This window comes from Gymnodraco acuticeps, unplaced genomic scaffold, assembly GCF_902827175.1.
Source record: "Gymnodraco acuticeps unplaced genomic scaffold, fGymAcu1.1, whole genome shotgun sequence".
NCBI classification, from domain to species: domain Eukaryota; kingdom Metazoa; phylum Chordata; class Actinopteri; order Perciformes; family Bathydraconidae; genus Gymnodraco; species Gymnodraco acuticeps.
Window position 1 is genome coordinate 2,113,445 of NW_022991435.1, and position 18,177 is coordinate 2,131,621.

General features: G+C 42.8%; 1 protein-coding gene across 1 annotated transcript; it reads left to right on the plus strand.

The window, feature by feature from the left end:
• The first annotated feature begins 6,446 nt into the window (after positions 1–6,446).
• LOC117532617 (phospholipid hydroperoxide glutathione peroxidase-like) lies at positions 6,447–18,072 on the plus strand. Its single transcript, XM_034195982.1, has 7 exons — positions 6,447–6,587; positions 7,973–8,067; positions 8,289–8,433; positions 8,521–8,672; positions 16,930–16,954; positions 17,065–17,124; positions 17,526–18,072. The coding sequence occupies exons 1-7, from the start codon at positions 6,522–6,524 to the stop codon at positions 17,556–17,558; spliced, it is 576 nt and encodes a 191-aa protein (XP_034051873.1). The 5' UTR covers positions 6,447–6,521; the 3' UTR covers positions 17,559–18,072.
• Positions 18,073–18,177: the final 105 nt, after the last annotated feature.

Sequence of the window (18,177 nt, forward strand, 5' to 3'; positions counted from 1 at the left end):
CCGTCTTTGTGATGGTGACGCGTATTGTGCGAGACCAGAGACCTGTAGTTCACTGAGCGGTGTCACACAAAAAAATGTGTAACTTCACAGTTTTACGACACATTTTTATTTTTTTGACTTGCAAAATGTTCTTTTAAATTGACAAACATCATATGTGTCATTCGTGGCACAATTCAAACGGGATCAAAAGATAACCTTTCTCTCTCCATTGACTTCAATGTATAATTTTCCGCTTCCGGGGTCCCATGGAGGCTTTCGGAAAGGGAGGGACTTCGCCTCTCTATAAGGGCAAAGAGGCGGAGCCGAGGCGGGACCTCCTGCCACCGAGCTGGAAGTTCCAGAGCTAGCTGAAGCTACCAAGCTAAGCTAACATGCTCCCCATCTGCACGCTGACGTCGCATTTGACGTTTCTAAGGTAAGCGGACATGAAACTATTCAGCAAAACTATAAATAATAATCTAAGTTATTGAGTTTTTAGCATAATACTTCAGAATCTTAAAACCCCTTAACGTTTGTATGCAATTGTGCTAAATTCAACACTGGAATCAAGCAAATATTAATATGTTTGCATGACATTAGTTATTTATATTTTGTCACTATATTTTTATCACTTAACTATACATTTAATACATTTAAGTCAAGCTAAGGTACATGTGATGGTAGCTAGTTAGTGCTCTTACCTGTGAGGCCTCCTCCAAACAGCATAATAACCAGACTGTATCATTAAAACTAAGTACCAGTTCTAGATCCTTGACTTTAGACAAACAATTCAAAAGACAAAATGTATTTAAAGACCAATCTTTATTTGAATGTGCCTCTTAACCTGAGATATTAGTTATACAGTAATAGTATTGACAATCTAAAAAAACTGAGCAACTCAACAGTCAACTTTATGTTTCTTATTTTCTAAAGCATTTATTATTTTCATTTTCCCCCTCTCATATTCAGTGCGGACGGATTGAGACAGCATGGTGACCAGAGAGCTGCTGAGACTTCAGGGAGAAACCTCCGTGTGATGGACGTCCTGTCTGTTGGTGTGGAGAGGACTGAGGGTCTTTCCTCTGCGAGGAGGACCAGGGCTGATGAAGGAGCTCATGCTGGGCACAGCTGATACCAACTGCACAGGCCTAGTCTGTCACTTTATTTGACTAAATGTGTTGACTTATACATTTAATAGGTTTACACCTTCTGTCCATATGTGCTTTTTATTTAAAACATTTGATTAACTTTTGGTTCACATTTCAATAAATTGTATTTGTATTTGCTCTCCTTTCGTCCATCATTCTTACTGAAAATGTTAGATTACACATTCACATCTGACTGAAGATTGGCCCCATTTATTTGTGACGTTGCAAACTCTGCGGTACAAGGCACAAGTGATGTGAAGCTCATAAAGCGAGGCAAATAGAAATAATCAGCGGATGGAGTGTAGATGTGGAAATAGCTGCATTCGATCAGCTGACTGTTTTTACAATAAAAGTAGTTTCTTAGTGAATGTCCTGTACTGGTCTTAAAATCTCATAACATCAGCTTTTAATGTTCCTCTTGGATATTCTTCTTGACCCTCAGAGAAGGAGAAAATGTTGTGTCTTTCAGGCATGTCCTTTCCTAACAAAAATGACAGGAAACATAAAACATATTATTGCAGAACAAGTGTGTTATTTATGAAAGCGGTGTTCACAGCATGTGAGGTGCTGGAGAGAGCTCTCTGCCTGGGTGACAGCCTGCTGGTCCTCCTAGTCCCTTTTACCCAGCATTCACACACTAATTCCTGGGTAAGAAAGCCATGTGCATCACCCTGGATCTCTGCCTGTGAGTGTGGGACCCTGCGTTTGTGTGTTTAGGGACTGTAGATATAATTATTTTGTAATTGTAATGTTTTTTTTAAATGTTAACAGTGAGCTACAAAGACAATCAGATTATGAATGAACAGTATGAAGTTCATCAACATTGAAATATATGTTATTATCAAAATAATATGTGACTGTTATCAAAATGTAGTGCAACTGTAGAAGCTTGCTCTGTTGTCTCACTGAAAGAATAACTTTTACCACGTTTTTTACAGACAATATTGAGAGATAAATAGTAGCAGTTCTCACTATGTGTTAAATATCTTTGCCTTCAATACATTAAATTAGAAAGCTGACAAAGTCATATTGCTAAACATCTAAATGTAACTTTTTGCATGGAAAAAACCCTCAACTTAACTGATGTGTAGGTGATCTAGTATTTAGTATTGTTTAATGGAATGTATATCAGTGTATTCAAGTCAATACTTCATTCATTTAAACCAATATCTTTCTTGATTCTTTGTACAGTATGAAAAAAAGAGTCTTTGTACCGGTGCTGAAGTTCACTGCTGTGAGGAGTCCAGTTCTGTCTCTCACTCTCTGGTCCAGCCTGTCTGCATCACCTGGACACCTTAAACAAACAGATATATATATATCAGGGATGCACGATAATTATCGGTCCGATATTAGGAATTATGACGTCATCCCGATAAACCCGATACCAGTATTAATAGCCCCGATAATATACAATATATTTTTTGGGTAAAAAAAAAGAAAAAATACTGCGGTGTGGGTGGATTGGGATGAGGGGCACTTGTTTTTCACTCGGCTCCTCCCGTTTTGCCAGTACTGTGGTATTAGTGGTTTAGGAAGAGGGGAGTTTTTCACAAATCCAGCGCTCCCTAACTCATTCCTGGCTGTGACGTAAATAGTGTGCGGCCGTGAAGCCAGGACAGTAAACAAACATGTCGTCGGTGGTATGGGCGTTGGAGCTATGTGCAACTCAAGGCATATGCTCGAACCGGAGCTGCCTGGACGCTGCAATCATGTTGCGCACTATCCGTGCTGAGTGTGCTGACTTTTCGTACAATGTCCCACTGTCTGGCTTCCTGCATAAAGTCAAGTGCTCGGCGCAGTTGTGGCGAAATGTCGCTCCTCTGTTTTCATTTAAACAGCTCCGTATATCCGTTAGCGCAGCTAGCTAGCACCAGATGCTAACAACAACAATGCACGTAAGGTCTCTCTCTCGCTCGCTCGGGCCACACATACACACACCCTCCCGGTCCTCCAGATGGCCAGTCGGTGCCTGCCGGTGAGCGTGGAAGTGTGGTCTGCCACAAGCGGGCGACAGGAGCGGCTGTCAGCATCAGCTTGTAGATGGTATTTTAAACTTGATGCGCTCTGAAACTACGGGGCGGCCGAGGAAAAAAAATACACATGCGTTAATCGCGTTAAAATAATTAGTGGCGTACATTTTTTTTTATTATCGGTTATCGGTATCGGTCTTGAGAAGCAGGAAGTTATCGGTATCGGTTTAAAAAAAACAATATCGTGCATCCCTAATATATATATATATATGTAAAGTACCATGTGTACAAACAATATAACTGATTCTCTTCTGTTGAACATGTTGGATTGTGTATTGTCCGAGTCAGGGTCCTTTTTATTTTACTGTAACTTTGGAAGTTGTGTTACCAATGCTTACTGTTTATTTGATACCCATTTGGTAATGCAATTAATAAAAACAACAAGGTTTGGGTTCGTTCTTCAGATGACTGTGACGTTAACGTGTAAGCTTGATAATGAACTCCAGCTCAACCAACCATATTGTAATATCTAAGTAATCATCTTGAAATATGACATTAATAATTGTAATATATACACATCTTATTGTGAGGTTGATTTCACATACACTACTTCGACATTAGCTTGTCTACATACTTGAGCATAGCCAATTTAAATTAACCTTAGATCAGGGTTGCCAACTTTGGGTACCTGGCTGGAGTGAGATTTTGATATCATGGGTTTAATTACACATATGTGCACTAAATGACTGCTATCGTGTCAGCAGCGGGACCTTAGCCTATATATATGATATATATATATATACAATATATACAGTGTTTCCCCTACCATTGTCTTGGGGGGGCGCTGCGCCCTGCCAACGGAGCCCCACGCCCCCCCTGAAATTCAAGGTGTTAAAAAAAAAAAGAATTATAAAAAAAGATTATAATTTTTATAATATATATATAGCACCAAATTGCAACTAATCTATATCTACTGTCACTTTTCACATTGAACATGTGCTCTTTTATTAAATAAACTAAACGCTTTCATTTTAAGTTGTGAGTTTAGTGTTGTTGACCCTAAGAAACACTGATGCATTAATCAATGACAATAATCGACAGCTCCTCTCTCTATTAATTAACGCACTCTCATACTCTTTGACGCTATTTTGGCCTAGTAGAACAATAAGCAGCAGACTTTTACTTTTTATCATTTCTACTGGATCTTAGATCTGCACATGCGTAATACGGGTCGGGGATTGACCAACCGGCTCCCACTGCTCTGCTGTCTGCTAACGTTGTTAAGAGTGGTGGCGGCGGTGAGGGGGCGGATCGACAGCTTGAGCAGCTGTCAACTCAACATTGTAAATAACCAACCAAAAACGATCGCCAGTTCATCTTGTTTTTGGCGTGAGAATAGTTTGGGCAGCGTGAGAGCGTGACATTGAGAGTGAAAGCGTGTGTCACACGCCAGATGCGTGAGAGTTGGCAACCCTGCCTTAGATGCATACAGTTCCTACCTACATAATAAAATATCTCTAAGTTACAAGGATGTAACCTTATTTTATCAACCTCAAACAGAAGCCGTTTGTTCAACAGTATTATCCCACTTAACGCTTAACACTTGTCTATTTCGTTTTAACCTTTATATATACAGTCTATGATTTTAACTTGGAGGCTACGATTAGCATCGTTGGCACCGATGTAGCTACCACTAGCTTACATGCTAACCCAAGCCTTACCATTCATTACGTAGCTGATTAAAATCATTAACACATAAATAAAGCACTCAAATTTCACTTACCGCATTCATGCACCGTCTGTTTTAACCGCAGAGCGAGTCACAATAGTCCGATATATAAGCATGAAGAACAAACAACCACGGCCGGCTACAAGTTGTGTTTCCTGGATGAGCTGAGCAGGCAGAGTCCCTGTAGCTAGCTTCACGGAGCAGGTAGCAGAGAGACAAGAAGCTAACAGCGGCAGGCACTTGACAGAGCCGTCACTCAATGTGACCACGCCCTAATCTATGCACAAACTTTAAGACCTAATATAAATAAAAGGGTCGCGTTAGAAAACAATTCACTCACAGATCCATAATCATGAAAGTGGAATCTAACTATATCGATAATAAAAATGTATGGAGCCAGGGGTAGAAACATGTTTTTTCTGCTGTAAAATTGGGCATTTTAACATGGGGGTCTATGGAAATTGCTCCTTTCTGCAGCCATCGCCTATCGGCCAATATATGAACTGCTGTGTGTGGCACTTCCGTATTGGCTTCCCGGCTCTACCCCACAGTTTGCCGCTTGAGTACATCTCTACAGTATATACATCGATACAACATTACGTGTTGATAGAAATTAACACGTAATGAAATAAGATAGGTGTGTGGGCTGTCTTTCATTTTGACACACAGAACAATGAGGGCTATCCACCCTTATCCACAATGTATTCACACAGCCTCTTCCCTCTTCTCTCTGTGAGGAGCAGCAGGTTCAGCTTTCAGAACAAAGTAACAACAAACTAAAATGGCATTCATTTTTTTTTAAATATGTCGTGTAGTAATAGATTTATTTATTTTTCTACTCAAGAGAGTACCAGAATGTGTATTTTATGTTTGTATTTCAAAAACTCTCCTGATGGAGAATCCCCCCAGACCCCCCTGCAGGGGTTGGGTTTTCAGCATGTCAACTCTTTCACTTGTGGGGAAATTGCAGGATTGGCTCCAAGTCGCCCTTTTTATTTACTACAAGACAAATGTGCCTTTTTATTTCGTACAGTTCAATTTGGATTGAGACAGGGAAATAATCTAAACCTCACGCGTGGCGTTTCACTGTCAAGGGGGGCAATATAGCGTGTATGTAATGACATTGCAAATACTGACTTGAGCCCCACCACTGTATGGGTTAGCCCTACCATAGATTACCCAACAAAAATACTCTGGCGCCGCCACTGTCTATGTATGATGCTTTCAGCTAAAAAATCATGTCATGCAGCTCTCCCCTATATGAAAGTACATAAGACGCTTTTCATTAAAAAAAGTATAGGTATCGGTATTGGCGATACTGGCCCTGAAATACTTGGTATCGGATCGAATCCAGATGTTGTATATCACCCACCCCTAAGAGATGTAGTTGATTGAGGGTTTCACACAAAAAAACGTGTTACTTCACAGTTTTAGGACACATTTTGATTTTTTTGTCTTGCAAAATTATCTTTTAAATTGACAAACATCATATGTGTAATTCGTGGCACAATTCAAACGGGATCGAAAGATAATCTTTCTCTCTCCATTGACTTCAATACATAATTTTTTTCGAAATAAGGTCCCATGGAGCTCCCCCGGAAGAGGAGGGACTTCGCCATGTCGGTGCCAGTCGGTGCGCAGTGCGTCACTCGGTGGGCGGTGCTAACGGATCACGTGACAAAGGTCGCAGCGGAAATGTGGCTGTACAAATCTACACTGTTGTTAGGTCTGTTAGGAAGCAGAGGAGTAGTGAGAAGCATGGTAAGTGTATAGATCACAATGAAATATGTCTATGTCTGTTCCTGCTATGTCTAAAAAACATGTATGTGTCCGCTTCTGCTTGTACGCTGAACGTAGGTCAGACGTATCGTTTCTATTTTTAAATGCGGAAAAATGGGTCCGATGTTGACGCAGCCACTAAAGATAGGGTCGTGAGGAAGCCTCAAGCTAATGTAAGGAATGGATTTGTCAGTAGGGTTTGTAACTAACGGTTTACTGCTACCGACACGGAGCAGCTGAATCGCCTCACATTTCTCGGTTTTTGTGTAATGAAAGCGTCACTGTTATCAGCTAGCTGGTTGTACTGCGTTCAATCAATACGGTGTAATAAAGCGTGAAAGGATAACGATGCTGTTCAAATTGCCAATAATCCGTGGCATAGTGGCAACAGTCTTGGTTGATCTTAATGTATGTGATCAGGAGAAGCATTATGTGCTAGTATGCTTTCATTCCCTCGATTTTAACAATTTTAGCAAAAGCATAATGGCTAATTAAATAACATTCAGTGGTGTTAAGTGTATACTCAAGTACTGCACCTAAGTACAATGGGACTTGGACTTTACTTGAGTATTTCTATATAATGCTACTTTGTACTTGTACGCCACTACAATTCAGACATAAATCGTGTACTTTTACTCCAATAGCCTACATGTATTGAATACCTTAAGTTACTTTGCAGATTTGCAGGTTAATGAAATATAAACAACACTTAAATAAGACTTTAGCTACAGCTGGAGTAAATTCACAAGCTACCCTGCAGTATACAAAGTAATTTCAACTAGCTGCACCTTTACCAGCTTTGATAACACTTTAATACATCAATAATTATAATCAAAACGTATGATAGCCTACGTATTTTTCTCAAACGGTCCGATCCGCATGAGTACTTGGACTTTTGTACTTTTACTTGAGTAACATTTTGATTGCAGGACTTCTAATTGTAACAAAGTATTCCATACACTCTAGTTCTTTTACTTAAGTTCAAGATCTGAGTACTTTTTTCACCTCTGATAACATTACTAGATCCTTTAATATTTATAATATGCTATGTTGGGTATGTTGCTAGACATGGGTGAAGGTCTCTTAATGTGGGTTAATCTGTACTGTGTTCAAGGATCGGAACATCAAATGTGTCACAATGTGCTAAATTAGTGCAACGTCCTTGCCTTTTTCTTGTCTTGACTTGCATTTGCTTGACTTGTCTTTCCTCAGAATTTGAGTCATCTTGTTGATTTCTTAGGCCTGAACTTAGTTTTGCCCTTTGGTTTACTTCAATGGACTTTAGCCCCAAACAACCCTACTATAAGATGTCTTGCTTAATCATACACTCTAACCTTATATAATCTCTATTCTTCCCCTCCATGCAGTGCGCTCAGCTGGGAGATTGGCAGTCTGCCAAGTCCATCTACGAATTCTCTGCCAATGATATTGATGGCAATGAGGAGTCTCTTGAAAAATACAGGTGAAATAAACATAATTGCATGTGTTCTTGTGGTTTAATAAAGGAAAGGAATTGATGACTTTAATCGAGTTTAAATTCACAGCAGTATGGTGTGGAACATTTGTCATGAACTAAATAAATAAAATCCTAAATTGGGATCAATAAATGATCTAACTATAGCAGTAGTTTGCAGAACATTTTTCTAATTTCAAACTTTATGTTTTGTTTTTTTCTGCTGTCAGAGGATACGTTTGCATCGTTGTAAATGTTGCCTCTAAATGAGGAAAGACCAAGGTAAACTACACTCAGCTAGCGGAAATGCACGTCCGCTACGCTGAGAAAGGTTTACGCATCATGGGCTTCCCCTGCAACCAGTTTGGAGGACAGGTAATTAAAACAACATTTGAAAAAGGGCTTCATATTTATAACTTGTATGTAAACCTTACTAACACATTTTCTTTTTGTTCAATCCAGGAGCCGGGGACTGACGCAGATATTAAAGAGTTTGCCAAAGGTTACAATGCCGAGTTTGACCTCTTCAGTAAGATTGAGGTGAATGGAGACAAGGCTCACCCTCTTTGGAAGTGGATGAAGGCACAGCCCAAAGGCAAGGGAACCCTGGGAAAGTGAGTTATTGTCTTTTCTTTTCTGTTTGCTTTAGAGATATGACCCATAATGCGGCTTTCACACCAGCGCTTTTCCCTTTCTAGCTCCGAGCTAGAGCTTTTCTGGTTCAGCTCCGTTTTCCCTTTTCTGCTACCGCTCTGTTCACACCGCCCAGAGCCCGACTGGGTGCTGCCGCTGCTGCGTCATGACGTCACCGTTTACATCGCTGATTTGCTCCCCCAACAGCGTTACGGCGCTCACAACAACAACAACTGCGTCGGGTCGATGATCGTGTTGCTTTTAATCACACGAAGCCAGATTAAATTAAATAACGACTTCTCCAACCTTATACTTTTCTCCAGAGTGCCGTGGTTCATTGTTTATTAATGTGTTTCTGCGGCATTTACCGACCACTGCAGTGTTGGCTGCTCTTCCACGGGAGTTTATTCTCCCGTTAGCTCCCGGTTAGCTCACACTGCAGCGGCCGCTCTAAAGTATTCACTGTCCAACTCACACAAGCAGCTGATACATATCCCCAGTTCCCCTGAATGTGTGTCAGTCTGAATTGACGCTGTTTGGCATCACAATGCTGTTATGAAAGTTTCTCTGGTATAAAATGGGTGATGTTAGCATAGCAACCGAAGCTAAACTGACTACTTGCTATTGCTATCTGTTGCGACCTGGCTCAAAAGGCCACAACAAAAAGGAGACACAACATGTCAACGGGTAGGTAAAGGTGTTTATTTGCACAACACTGGTCAATTCAACACATTGGTTATACTCATCAGAGCCGGGTGCCTGCAGGAAAACAGAGCGAGACCAGACAGGAGCAGAGAGGCTTTAAAATAGCTGCAGAGCACCAGACCCAGGTGCCCTGAGTTAATGCAATCACTGCAATCAATGCAGCCAAGACAGGACAGCCACACCCTCTCCACTGATGAACCCACAGGGGCATCACAGCCCCCCCCTTAAGACGGAGGCCCCAAAGGGATCCCCGAAACAACACCAAATATCCAGAGCCCACCAAGTCAATACAGTCCTCCATCCGTGGCAACGGGTAAGAATCTGTTTTTGTCACCTTATTAACCTTACGATAGTCGTTACAAAACCGCGGAGACCCATCTGATTTGCCAACCAGCAGACTAGGCGACGCCCAACTGGAGAACGACTGTACTGCAATCTGATTGTCCAACATGTACTGGACCTCAGCCTCCAGCACCCTACGCTTATCTGCAGGACAACGGTAAAATCGCTGCTTAATTGGAGGACTGTCCCCCACGTCGATATCATGCTCCACGAGAGTTGTGCGCGATGGCGTATCGCCGAACAGTACCACAAACTTCCCGATTAAAGCCGCCAATTCATCTCTCTGTGCTGCCGGTAAGTGACTCAACAAGCGATCCAATTGGCATAACGACTCCGAATTCCTCAGCCTACCAGACATAACAGGTTCATCTGGTGCCTTAACATCACACTCCTCAGCCAACCCTCGATCTGAAAGCACAGAATCAACCATCATTATGGGGCCCACACCCAACTTTTTAACCATGAAGCTATCCCCAACGGTATCACGAACATAGTACGGTTTCAGGAGGTTGACGTGACACAGTTGAGACAACTTCCTCCGATTTGGAGTAGCAATCAGGTAATTTTGATCTGACACTTTACTCTCAACAGTGTACGGGCTGGCAAACTTGGCTTTGAATGGTGAAACCTGCAGTGGCATCAAAGCCAACACCTGATCCCCTGGGCTGAATTCACGATACTCGGCTTTACGGTCATAGAGTCTCTTCATATTAGCCTGAGCACCAGCTAAATTTTTCCTTGCCATTTCCACCGCTACATACAGCCGATGACGAAAGCCCTGTATATAGTCCACTACATTTTTAGGTGGCTCACCCTCAACCAAACCATCCTGGAGAACAGATAACACCCCACGCACCTTATGCCCAAGACCAAATCATTAGGGCTGAACCCTGTACTTTCCTGAACGACTTCCCTGGACACCAACATGAGCCATGGAAGTCCCTCCTCCCAGTCCTTCCCCATTTCCATACAATAAGCACGCAGCATGGACTTCAATGTTTGATGAAAACCGCTCTAGCGCCCCCTGGCTTTGGGCATGGTAAGCCGACGCACGGTTATGCCTGACCCCCAGCTGCTGTAGAATCTGTTTGAACATATGGGAAGTAAAGTTGGTACCCTGGTCGCTTTGAATCACACGTGGGATCCCAAATGTGGAGATGAACTGGGTTAAAGCCCTAACTACTGGCTTCACTGAAATGGAGCGCAAGGGAAACGCTGCAGGATACCTTGTAGTCTGGCACATTATAGTAAGCATGTACGCACAACCGGACTTAGAAGGAGGCAACGGCCCCACACAATCTATGATCAAATGCTCAAAAGGTTGACCAAGGGCTGGAATGGGACTGAGGGGTGCAGGCTTCACCACCTGACTTGGTTTACCAGTGAACTGACATATGTGGCATGCTTTAATATAACTTGCAACATCGCGCTTTAACCGAGGCCAGAAAAAATAGCGTAGGACACGGTCATAGGTTTTTTTTTTTATCCCCAAATGTCCCCCACTATCATGCGCAGTTTGCAATATCACATCACGAAAGCTACTCGGCACCACCACCTGAAAAATTGCCTCCCCCACAGCATCACCAACACAGGGCACCCACTTACGCACCAGCAAGTCCCCCTGAACAAAGTAACCCTGGGCTATGTCTCTGACCTTCTCTGCCGGCAACACTTCAGTCCACAGAGCAGAAAGAGATGAATCGTCCCTCTGACTCCTGACCCAGTCCTCCTTTGACACCGACGAAGGGAGATCAGGCAGTGAGACCACATGTACCACATTACTTTTGCTACACTCCGAAACATGTGGGTCAGCAGACATTTTACGGCTCTGTGCACGTGTCACCGCACAAACTGGAAACACACTTGGAAACTGCAAACCACTCTCATCTGGCTCCCCAGATGCCACCGGCCTGGAAACCACCACAGGCGGTGGCACACCAGCCCACACAGCACTACCAGCGAGATTGTTGCCCAAAATCATATGTATCCCATCGAGTGGCAACGCGGGACGCACCCCGATAGACACAACTCCCCGCACCAGTTCGCAATCCAGCACTATTGTATGCCGTGGCACAGGGATCAAGCCCATCTCCATGCCCCTCATCAGCACAAAATCCCCCGTTTCTGTCTCTGACGAAAAAGGCAACACTGACTCAACAATGAATGAGTATCTAGCTGCTGTATCACGCAACACCTTAATCGGCACATATTTGTCACTACCGACTACTGATACTACCGCTTCAGTGATGAACGGCTCAAAACCAGAACCCGCATCCGGGTCGGCACAAACCGGCTTCTTATCAGGCACCATGCCCGAGCCTACACCCAACGGTTTTTTATCCACCACGGCAGAACAACACATGGCTGGAGCATGTGGTGACAAACGAGGCTTCCCCTTCGTTTCCAGCAATGGACACTGCTCCTTCCAATGACCCCCACCTTTGCAATAGTGACATTGGTCCACTTTGGCCCCCTCGGGTCGCCCTGTACCTGCAAATCTACGGGAGGAGCCTGGTGAAAACTTTGCACGGGCATCTCCATTGTCTTCTCCACGTTTCCAATCACCCCTAGAATATTTCTCCGCAAAACTGCCCTTATGTGTCAACACAAAATCGTCCGCTAATCAGCAGCTCTAAACGCGGTGGGAGGTTTCTGTTCATTCACATACGTGGCCACACGCTGAGGGAGAATGTTTTAAATTGTTCCAAGACAATGAGCTCACAAAGACCGTCAAAACTTGCAACCTTTGCTGCCGCGCACCACCGCTGAAAATGAGAAGTTAAATCACGGATAAACTCCACATGTGTCTGCTTATCTCCCTTGACCCCACTTCTGAACCTTTGACGATACGCTTCAGGAACCAGTTCGTAAGATTTCAACACCGCTGATTTTACTCTATCATAGTCCAAAGCATTTTCGCCACAAATAGCTGAATAGGCTTCCTGTGCTCGCCCAGTGAGTACACACTGAAGTAACAGCACTCTGTCCGAATCTGACCAGTTTCTTGCCTCTGCTATGTGTTCAAATAGAGTAAAAAAAATGTCCGGGTCACGCTCATTGAACTTTGGCACTAATCGCAAGTAAGAAATTATATCGCCACTGCCTGATGCTAACCAAGCACCACCATCCTCCCCTGGAGAAAACTTGCCCTCTCCCATCAGCCGTAATCTAGCATGTTCCACCTCACATTTCATCTTTTCCACCTCCAGCACCTTCTCCACCTCTAAATGCTTCTCTACCTCCTGCTGCTGACCCCTCATCTCCAACTGCAACTTCTCCTGCTCCAACTTCAACTCCAACTGCAATCTCTCCTGATTAAACTGCATGGCCAAAAGCTCCTTTTGCTGTTCGAATGTCAAACCAGCTGTCTGAACCACTACTGGCCCGACCCCTGCCACACCAGACTCACTCTTCTGTAACACTCCCCGCTCAAACAAAGATGACACGATGACAGCTTTAATGTCATGTTTCCGCTTGCTCCCTACAACAGCAATCTCATAATGCTCTGCTATTTCGATCAACTGCGCCTTCTGGCAACCATCCAAGAAAGATACTGAGGGCGCATCCACAAACGCTGACAAAGAAGCCATAATATATTGCCTATACCCAATCAGAAAGCAAAGTACTCAACTGTCAACACGCCTGGGCGAAAAGACAAAACCCAACAGAGAATTCCCCCCTAACTGCCTTACCAAAATCTTCCTAATCTCACCTAGTCTTCATGTGGCTTGCGGCGGGTAATTACGCACTGGAACCCGGCGGATTTATGGAGCGACCTGCACGCAGGTAACACCAAGAAATCATGCGGATGTGCCCCCGAGACAGCTGTCCGAAAACAGCTGACACCAACCACGTCGCCACAACACTATGAAAAAAACAAACAGACGGAACCCAAGGGGAAACGCCACTTAAGCCTAGCGGGGAAAATCTCTTTTACAAAAGCGTAACAAACAGCAATATCTTACCTTCTGATTGGCACACAAAACCTGATGCCATGTCAAACACTAAAGCATCCTGAAACCCAAAAGACATGATGTGTCCCCCAAATAGCAGCGCAGAGCCAGCACACAGCTGGACCACAACAATGAATCAGCTGCTCAATGAGCACTACACAAACTTTTTAAATAAATAACCCGTTGGACGAGCCCCCATTTGTTGCGACCTGGCTCAAAAGGCCACAACAAAAAGGAGACGCAACATGTCAACGGGTAGGTAAAGGTGTTTATTTGCACAACACTGGTCAATTCAACACATTGGTTATACTCATCAGAGCCGGGTGCCTGCAGGAAAACAGAGCGAGACCAGACAGGAGCAGAGAGGCTTTAAAATAGCTGCAGAGCACCAGACCCAGGTGCCCTGAGTTAATGCAATCACTGCAATCAATGCAGCCAAGACAGGACAGCCACACCCTCTCCACTGATGAACCCACAGGGGCATCACACTATCCTATTGTGGCATAAACCGTTTTCTACAGGCACATTTTACCGGCGTATTTTTATAATGATTCTACTTGTGATAGTCGGACACGACAACCTGTGCAGCCCATGTATTGATTCCATCCGATAGCTGCTACAATACAAAACAACACGTCTGCCTCTCTCCACAATGATCAATAACAGTGAACGGATGGTCAAAGTAAGGTACAAATAAACATAATCACACGAAGCCTGGTTAGTGTTGCCTGACTTTATAAAGTGTGTTTATAAGCACTACTGCTTGTAGGCAGGCATGACAGTCGACCCATGTTCAGGGGAGGTGAGTTTAGTTTCCTGCACGCCTCGACGTAAGAGAGACGTAAGCGACGCCACCTCTTAGCTCCGAAGCTCTTGCCTCTAGACCAGGGGTGGCCAACCCGCGGCTCTTTGCCTAGTTTCATGCGGCTCTTCAGTTCATATCGAATTTTATATGTGTGAGTTTGGGGGAGAGACACTGACTCCTGACTAGTGTTGCACGGTGTACCGATACTTGAAAGGTACCGCGATACCCTGCCGTTAAAAACGTTACGATTCCTCCGTTTCATTAGTATCGGTACTTTAAGAATGACGGGGGAAAGTACTCCGGTGAGAAAGCGCCGTTTTAATAAGAGCCGTGTGTGTTCAGCGCTCTGCTTCCACTCCCTGCACTGCAGCCGTGCCTGCAGTCCCGCCCCTCTCAAGCACGCTCTAAGTCCCTCCCTCTCAAGCACGCTCTAAGTGCCTCCCCTCTCTCGTGCACGCGCTAGCTGCCAGAGCATGTGAGAAAACGAGAAGCATGGCTGCAAGTGGGAGTGCAACTGCCGCTGCGCCTCGGCTTGTTGACAAAAAAGACGCCAGAAGCGAAATTTGGAAGTATTTTAGCTATATCTCTGACAGTGAGGGCAAGCCTACGGACACCACGAGGCCTGTCTGTAAGACATTTATTAATTTTATTTAATACGAATTCTTGTCATTTATTTTATTTATTGTTCTCATTGTTTAAAAGTTTGTGTTATGGTTCTGGTGTGAAATAAAGCACAATAATTACATTTAAGACCGTTTCCCTTTTTTTAAGAAAAGTATCGAAAAAGAATCGGAATCGCAATTCTTGACTTGGTATCAAAACCAAAATGTTGGTATCGTGACAACACTAGCTACTCCTGACAGTTAAACCTGATATTTAGTAGGTCTGTTAAGTATTGAATGCTGATAATTCTGACGTAATTTGGCTGGTCAAAGTTGTTTGGGCTCGGATAAAATCGCTCCGTTACTTTCGTCCCGTGTTATGTATGTTGTGTATGTGTGGTGTCAGTATGAGAGGATGACAGCGCGTATAATTTTGATGTGGCCCAAGAGCCAATCACAATAATACCTGCGATGCAGTGAACCAATCACCTTTGAGGGGGGGAAAACCTATCGTTGATTAAACATTATCCAGTGTTTCCCCTACCATTGTCTTGGAGGGGCGCTGCGCCCCGCCAACGGAGCCCCGCGCCCCCCCCTGAAATTCAAGGTGTTTAAAAAATATATATATATAATTTTATTTTTAAATATATATATAGCACCAAATTGCAAATAATCTATAACTACTGTCACTTTTCACATTGAACATGTGCTCTTTTATTAAATAAACTAAACGCTTTCATTTTAAGTTGTGAGTTTAGTGTTTTTGACCCTAAGAAACACTGATGCATTAATCAATAACAATAATCCACAGCTCCTCTCTCTGCTCCAGAGGATTTAAAAAATATATATCCCAATGCCACAAAAATGCATCAGTGACGTGGTTGAAATCTTGTCTCCAGAAAACAAAAAACGGAAACAAGCGGTATCAGTGACTGTGTGTTTGATGTGGCTCTTTGCAGTAACATAGAAAAAATGTGGCTCTTAACCTCTGACTGGTTGGCCACCCCTGCTCTAGACCAACAATTTTTTGGAGCTGGAAGTGAACCGGATTCCGGAGCTAAGAGCCGGCGCGCTGCGGTGTGAACAGGAAAAAACGGCGCTTTTCAGGCTCCAGCTCCGAACCGGAGCTGAAAAAGCACTGGTGTGAAAGGGGCATAAGTGAAATGTCTTAGAAGTGTGGCCACATGTTATCTCTAAAAGTTGGAGATGTATGGAGGTACAAGTGATATTTAGATACGTTTGATATCATTTGTAATTGTTTCATTGTAAGAATAAAGTTCTTCTCTTTTCACATGTACCCTTATTTCTTCATTGCACTACTCTGTTCTTCTTTGTTTCTCATTCGCTCTGGGGTTGTAAAGAGTTTTTCACAGCATCGAAGAGATTGTTCTATCATGGTCATCTCATTAAAAGACTAATTGTGCGCTTTTATTAAAAAGGGAATTTAACTACTCACTTGCTACAATATTTATATAATTTGTGTTATAAATAAAGTACCCTTATAATCTATATTCCATCCATGTAAGCTTAAAAAGTGGTGATTTGGCACAAAATCTACACATGCACCTGCTTGCTGACTGAACATAAAACAGTGCATTTCACCATATACTGGGAAAATACATATAACTTACTGAGCATATAAATGGTCTCGGGACAGCAACAAAGTAGAAAATGCTGCAGGAGTGGCTTGAGACGTTATCTGAATTAAATTAAGAACTATCGTCCCTTGAAACTAGTCACTCTTGTAATCCAGTTGAACCGACTTTGACTGAGGAATTGTTCTATTGGGGCTATAACGGTGTTGTAATACTTTTTCTCTCTCTCTTCACAGTAACATCAAATGGAATTTCTCAAAGGTAATTTGTTAATGCAGTTAGCACTATTTATTTTTAAAATGCATCTTCAATGATCCTCAACTACATTAAAAATACACGTGCTTATCCTTTGATATCTTACCCCTTAACAGTTTCTGATAAACAAAGAAGGACAAGTGGTGAAGAGATACGGGCCGACAGATGATCCCAGTGTAAGTGGCAGTCACTGCTTTTCAAAACGTTTGTATTTTAATGTAGTTTTAATATATTTCCAAAGGAACCATATAAACATTTGAATTTAAGGTTATTCAAATGTCGTCTTTTTTTTAAGAACTTGAATAAAGTTATTTATAGCTGCATGAGAAATATCCAAATAAAACACGGTTTAATCTAATGCAAAGTGTAACAGTGGGACCAATTTCTTGCATTTGCCATTCATTTGATTGATAGTTATTTGTATTTTAGATCTTACATATATGCTTGAAGAAGACTGGAAAAAGGATGGAAAAAGGGAATGTTATTTAGCATTTGAAGTGAATGTATATATTTCCATGGGGCCATTCCCCATTTGCCCTCTTGGTTATAGTAAAGGTCTACTTATTTCTCTTTGCAGGTGGTGGAGAAGGACCTGCCAACGTACCTGTAATACTACTGTCTCCTCTTTGTTTGTTTGTCTCCTGACCTCTCCCATGGTCTTTGGGGTATTGGTGTGTGTGTGTCTGGACCAGTGACGGCCTGTCTGTAAACCCAACATTGGGGAGGGCAGGCCTGATGATCAAAAGCGTGCAACTAACCCCCAGAACACACCCCCACCAGACCCAAAGGACCATATGAAAGGACATTCACTAGCTTTGTAAAGTAGAGACCCTTCACCTCTTGCTCCATATTCAGCCATTCCCTGTTCCAATGCAAACACCAACTAGTCCTTTGTCAATGTTAAGTTACAAGTATGTCAGTTTTATGTCAGGACAACAGACGCCATATATAGTGTTTTTACACAACTCTCTGGAGAGCTACTGATATTATTTACACTTAACTTGCCGAAGGGCCCATTATTGTATCTGTAACTCATGACTAATTATGTGATGAAGCTGGAAAATAAATGCTGTCCAGGACATTCATTTCTCAATTGAAAAATGAATGTTTACCTGCTTACCTACTGGATTTGTCAATGGTATGTTTATTATATAACTATGAATAGCTTTCATCTCATGTGACTCCAAATCAATGCAGCATCGTATTACTACAATGGACAAGTAGATTTG